The sequence below is a fragment of the Aptenodytes forsteri genome, unplaced genomic scaffold (genome assembly GCF_000699145.1).
Source record: "Aptenodytes forsteri isolate BGI_AS27 unplaced genomic scaffold, ASM69914v1 Scaffold192, whole genome shotgun sequence".
Classification (NCBI taxonomy): domain Eukaryota; kingdom Metazoa; phylum Chordata; class Aves; order Sphenisciformes; family Spheniscidae; genus Aptenodytes; species Aptenodytes forsteri.
The window spans coordinates 770,659-777,205 of NW_008794891.1; the positions used below are offsets into that span (position 1 = coordinate 770,659).

The 6,547-nt window shown below is 47.0% G+C and overlaps 1 protein-coding gene across 1 annotated transcript in view; it reads left to right on the top strand.

The window, feature by feature from the left end:
* Positions 1 to 4,679: 4,679 nt before the first annotated feature.
* The window catches only part of LOC103895541 (putative Polycomb group protein ASXL2), a 63,126-nt gene continuing 61,258 nt past the window's right edge, over positions 4,680 to 6,547 (top strand). The window contains exon 1 of the mRNA XM_019470969.1: positions 4,680 to 4,814. Within this exon, the coding sequence (XP_019326514.1) occupies positions 4,680 to 4,814 (135 nt within the window). The remainder of the gene's footprint in view (positions 4,815 to 6,547) is intronic.

Sequence of the window (6,547 nt, forward strand, 5' to 3'; positions counted from 1 at the left end):
TTGTTGTTAGTTTTTTGCAGATAATCCTGCTGGTATAACATCATCTCTAAAAAGGCAAAATCTTGATCTGGTAGTGTTTTACACTCAGCTTGGCACAGGTGCAAATCCAGGACAAGTCAAACTTTCAGATGAGAGCATCGTATGCAAAGTTATTAACGATTGCCATCGGAGCGGGCTTTTGTAACAGGTAGAACTGAAGTCACCCGTGTGCGTGCCATTAAAAGCAGGTGGAAGTCAAATAACATACGAGAAGAAAAGCAAGTTGGGTGAATGGTGTGGCTGTTCCTGGAAGAGTCTGTGGGTACAGCTATGCCACGCAAGGCACACGAGCGAACCTGCAGAGCGCAGGCATTCTAGGTAAAAGAAGCCAAAAAAACTTGTATCAGTTCTCTGAAATGCAGTATCAAATTAGGATTCCTGTCAGCCTATACGCATTGCCTGATGTTATAATAAACTATCGGGGAAATGTGATACTGATCTTTGGGTAGGAGCAAAGAGAAACAAAATTATTTGGAACAGAATTTGTTAGACTGGCAGATTTGGGGTTTCTGAGCGTGTTTGGAGCATTAGACTGAAGCAAAGGCAGTTTTCAGCTGGCTGAAAACGATGATCTCATTCCGACTGCAGCTGTGGCTCCCAGTGCCCAACTCCCGTCAATCTTTATCCGGTTGGATAAGGTCACGCCCTAAGCAGATTTTGTGCAAGGGATAAAAATGGTGGTTTTCACCGCACCCTTACAGCAAATTGTTAACGGGGTACAAAAGAGGAGAGGAACGGGGAATGCTAGAATGTGTTGTCCTGCTGACTGAAGCCATAAGGAGATGGTAAATATCCCCCCCCCCCCCCCAGGATACCTGGGGGGGCAGAATTTTATCTAACAGGCTCCGAGTTGAATCAATGCACTGTTTCTTCTAGCCCCCTTGTTTTGTTTGGGTTTTTTTTTTTTTCCTATAAATCCTTGTGTTAATCTTTTCTGAGTGGGAAGAGTGAGAAGGAAGTCTTCACGCTTAAGAAAGCCGGTGGAGCAAATTATTTTCCCCAGGTCTCCCAGGAAAGGCTCGGGTAGTTTTACTCAAGGCTCAGGGGAAGCATTCGAAAAGCAGACACGTTTTGCTGCCGGCAGCACTGGGTATCAGCTGTGCACCGACACTTCTGCGCAGGCAGCGGAGCACGAGGTCCTCTGTGCAGCTGTAGATGCTCCCTGGGGAGTGCAGAGAGCTCTTCTGCCCTGATCATGCACCGAGACTTCCTGGGCAGCAAGTTCCCTCTTCGCTTGCTGACCAGGAGGTTTGGTTTGGGGGTTTTTTTTGGTTTTTTGTTTTGTGGGTTTTTTTTTTACTTTACTTCCTCATAACAGCTACTGGCTTTACTTCTAAAACCAGCTTTATGTGCCGTGGCTTTATGTGCTTTATATGCTCCTCTGAACAAGAAAACTATGGTACAGTAGATGTAGTAGTAATAAAAATAATAAAATATATGCCATGGTGAATCATGCCTGTTTATGTTGATTTTTGCTTTGGGAGATGAGCTTTCAGGCTCCAGAGTGCAACACAGACCATGGCTACTTCAGTTTTACAACGGCTTCTCTTCCTGGAGATACGTTCCCTACTCAGATACAAGGCTGAAGAATCACGTTAAATCCTAGCTTTGCTTCGTCCCGTATGTATCACTAGGTGCCATTTTGGGGGGATGTAAACAGGGCAATATACAAACTTATCCTTGATTTTATACTTTAAAAGGAATAATGTGGGGACTATGGTAGACAACAGCTGTGGGAGTCATGCTTTTGTGATTTACGAGCAGAAAGAGTCTTCCGAAAGGAATTTTGCTGCCTAATCGTGTCTCTCCTAGTGTTTGAAAAATGTAGATTTGTTCCGTCACAGGAACTGATTGGGACGAAAGGAAGATGTTGTGAATGTTACGGACCTGCTTCGGAACTAGAAGTGCAGGAGAAAATTGCTGAAGTCTTGGCTCAGCAGTGTCCAGCTTTCAGCTGACTGAAATTCGGGAGACGAGTATGCTGGATGTGGCAACTCAGTGCTGTAAGAAGCATGAACTAAGGGCTGGCTTTCTAACGCTCAATCTCAAATGATAAGTACTTGCTGCTCACGTCGTGGAGTTCAGACCTCTTGGTTGCAGAGCAGAATTGCCCTGTGACCTCGGAAACACAGCACGCGTGCAGGGGCCAACGACTGTCTAAGCGTAAAAGAAGAGACAAGGGATAGCTAAAGGAGGCAGAGGTAACATTTTAAGGCCTAGAAATATGCTGGTTTGAAAATCAGTCAAGCGGACTGTGGAGGCTGGCATTACAAGTTGAGTGGATTTGGGAATGTATTTGAATGTCAGATGGTAAGTAGGGTAGGATGTGAAAGCTTTTGAAAATGAAGAGAGGGATCTCGTTTTTAACATGATAAGAGCCAGTGAAGAGCTACATGGGGAAGAGTAATTCTGGATTAGAAAATGATGAAACGGAAATGGATGGATATAATCAGGGCAGGACTGCGTCGGTCGAGGCCCCAGAGAAGGATTCTGCAGTAACTGGAGTACGGTATCTGACAGCCTGGATGGGATTTCTATTTGATGGAGAGGAAAGCTGCTATATTAAATATTTTACACACCCGCTACCATCCTTCCTGATGGAGGCGGTATATTCCATGGTATAGTTCTGCCCTGCCTAGAATCAGCTGATACAAGGTCTCTGCATCAGTGGGTTCTTACATCAAAGGTGCAAATTAATCTCTGTTCTGCTCAGAACCCATTTTTGAACTTGTAAATGGTCACCCCAAGCAGGGTTCAAATGAGAAGGGGAGAATTCAGGCCAGGGCTCTGTGTTCCAGTGCGACGTATAGATTCAGCCTGTTCAGAGGATGGCTGTACTGGCTGATACACTTTACTTGAAGAACAACTTGATAGTGTAGGGGGGTCAGTTCCCCAGAAATATTGAATTCAATGACACAGTAAGTTGCAAAGGACACTTTGTCGCTAGACCTAATTTCTCCAGCATTTTTAGCCAGATGCAGGATTCTTGCCCAAGACTGTTGAATAGTGTTCTGAACGGCTACAGCTGAACGGAGTCTAGCACAAACCTCACTACAGATTGGAAACATTAGGGGTACTTTCAAAAGACAAGAGTTGTAATTAATTTTGTGTTGAGCTTTTGAATCATGCACACGTGATTTTTTTGTGTGTATTTAACTGGTTAAGTTAAATAAACCAATGACATATGCCAACTATACTTAAGTAAATGAATTACCATTTGTCCAATTTGTTCGTAAAGAGTAAATATTTATGAAAATATGATCTCAGTATTTGTTTCTATGCGCTGACCACATATCTCATTTTGTATATTTGTTCTATTTTCAGGAGTTAGGAGGATAGGACAGGATAGGACAGGACAGGACAGGACAGGATAGGATAGGATAGGATAGGGTAGGATAATAGGAGGCTGACTTGTAACAGACATTGGACCAGAATGCCCTGTACTTAAAGATGTTGTCTAAGTCAAGGCAATGCGGAGATGAGGCTGGAGTCAACTTACATCTGTTAGTTGGATCTGGCCTCTCCGTCAGAGCAGAGAAAGCCCTAACTGGGCCTGTGATTTAGTTCTCAGTTTTTGAAAGGCATTTTGGTACCTGAACCTCACTTGTATGCTCTAATTGCCAGGTGATTTGCTACAGAATTTAAGGATCTGCAAGAATTTTTGTCATTAATCCACAGAAAAAGAGGGCAGAACATCTAAAACTGATAAAGATAACCTCTGGTTCTTGCTGACAGTTCCCAGCGACTGATCTGTGGAAAGAGTATAACGGTCATAAGATAAAATCTCTTAGATAAAGATTTTTAAGTTCTGTTTACACACCTGGGGTAAGTGCCCCCCTCACCTATCCTCTTAAAAAGTTCAGATTTCGTGTATAATTTTGCAGAAAATGTTTATATTCCTACTCTGCCCTTTCCTGCAGTCAGTTGCTATCAGACAGGGTTGCTTGCTGCTGTAGCCATGTCATTTGTCAATCAAAAAGCCAGTGATTAGTATCTTCCAGCTTGTCTGACTTCCAGCATGGCAATTAAATGACCTTCAGACAGTAACTTAAGATTCAGAAGTCCAGGCTTAATGTAAATCCTGAGTGGAATAACATGATGGCTCACATCCTTAAGATGAATCAATTGATACGTGATTATCTTACGCCACAAATATTTCCAAGAGCATCACCTGGGATGAATAATCTGTTTCTACTTTATCCAAAATGTGCACTTTTTCTTCCTTAAAACCCTGGAAGCTACTGTTAAATAAGCTAGAGTGAAGTACGGATAGGCAGCAGAATGCACATTAACACAGTCTCCTTTCTAACTCATCTCCCTGGCAAGTTCGCAGTTATGGTTAACAACGCTAAGCCACAAGAGACGACGAAGGCATCTCACCAGGTACACGGGGACATGAGGAGCCCAGAGAAAAAGGTCAGATGGTTGAGTATGAGCTGAGAGCGCGACCTCACCACAAATTGGACAAGTGGCATGCTGGCTACAGGAGGAGAAGCGTCACCAGCGGACAGAGGGAAATTACTGTTTCTCTTGTATTTGGCACTGTTGGGGCCTCACTTCGAATAAAGTTTTAATTTGGGGTCCCCCCAGTTCAAGAGGGATGGGGAGAAACTGGAGAGAGCCAGCACAGGGCTACCGAGATGCTCGAGGTCCTGGGGCACGCGACGCACAAGGGGAGGCTGGGGCAGCAGGGCTTGTTTGGCTGGGTGAAAAGGGGGCACCTGGCAGCAGCCCACTACCACGTAAAGGTCGGCTGCGAAGCCAAACTGCTCTCGGTACTGGGGTGTAACGAGGGGCAGTGGCTCAAACCACAGCTTGGAGGTTCAGGTTGCGCAAAAAGCTCCTCCAGAAGGTGTAGGTGAGCACGGGTTACCCAGGCAGGTGGGGGAATCTCCAGGCTTGGATGATTTCAGGACACGGCCAGAGAGAGCCGCAGTTAACCCAGCCTAGTGCTGCTGGCAGCGCTGCTTTAGGTGACATTGAACTAGAGACCTCCTGATGTCTCTTCCAGCCAACGCCGCTACGAATTTATGACTCACAATGTAAATCCTGAGGGCCGCTCTAACATCACGGGCTGGAGCATGTACCATATCACATTTTAGTAAAATAAGCAAGCTATATTTCTGGGAGTCAGTTTGAGATTCACTTAGGAGGTGGAGAAGTGGTCTTTAATCCTAGATCCTGGACTGGCTTGCCTCTTTCACAGCCTCGGTAAGTGATTTTTCTCCAAAGACTAGTTCGTAATGACAACTTGCTCCTTTCCCTTGATGCTCAGTTCAACAGTGTCTTGTACAACCATTTATGCTGTACATTTATGCCCATTACTCTGTTTTGGCTTCGTTGTCTAGCCGTTGTACACAAGCTTGCAACCCACTGAAGGCGCTGTGAGAATTAAGGTGTACAAACACCTTTAAGGACACGGGCCTTAACTTTCTTTTGTCCCTGGCACGGTGTTCACTGACGGTGGCTTTCCCACACAGGCACATACTACAATTTTCCACATTCTCTTCCCATAGAAACAGGAACATATGATGCTGCACACTGTGAGAAGCTGCTCATTTTTCTATGAAACCACGATACGGAAAGAGCAACCATTTGAGATGCTGCATAGACATATGTCCTTTGCAGGTAGGTAACAAGGGCTGGCTTTCAAATAGCGTGATAATTAGTTTTTCTATCCAGTTAGTGATATCCCTCCTTTAAAAGGAGAGAAGATGGAAATACAATCACAAGTCTGGGTGGGGTGGGAGCATCACCTGGGAGCTCCTGGGGCTTCCAAGGGCAGAAGTGGCTTTCGGTTGAGAGAAGATGGGAGTGGATTGCAACTCCAGAGGACGAGATGGGATGGGGGGACAACCATGCTAAAAAGGGGACTGGGAGCGTACGGAGCAGCATTGCAGGAGGAGAACGGCCAACAGCTGGGACAGCCTGTTGTGGCAGCACGTGGATGGGAGCAGGTAACAGCGTTGGTGAGGGAGAAGGTGGTTAGTTGGTGGGTAGCGGGCTGCGCGATGGGGGAGGCTGTGGGAGGAAGCAAAGGGAGCAGCGGCTCAGGGTAGCCTCTGTGTGAGCGGACGCATGCAGGGTGGAGGTGCCAACAGAGGAAGATGGCAGCCGGGGTGCTGGTGAACCGCCACTGAGTGGAGGGAGCTGGACACCGGAGGATGGAGACAGTAGCTCTGACTGCGGGTGCTGGTGTCCGCGAGAGGAACGCGGACGGTAATTAGGCGGCGGCTGGCTGCGAGATGCGTGGTTAGTTGGGGTACGCTTGGTAGCACCAGAGGGAAGGGGGTGCATGGCTGGGTGGTGGCGTGCGGCAAGGGAAGGGACACGAGCAGCTGGGTGCTGCTGCTGCTGCTGCGAAGCAATGGCCGGCGCGGGGCTGAGCTTGGTGGTCCTGGGGGTAAGCTGGGGCAGGCGTTGGCGTGAGGAGGGGGGTGCGGTGGCTCTCGGTGGCTGCTGGGACAGGGAGGTGGTTGGCAGCAGTGGCGTGCGGCTGGGGGGGCTG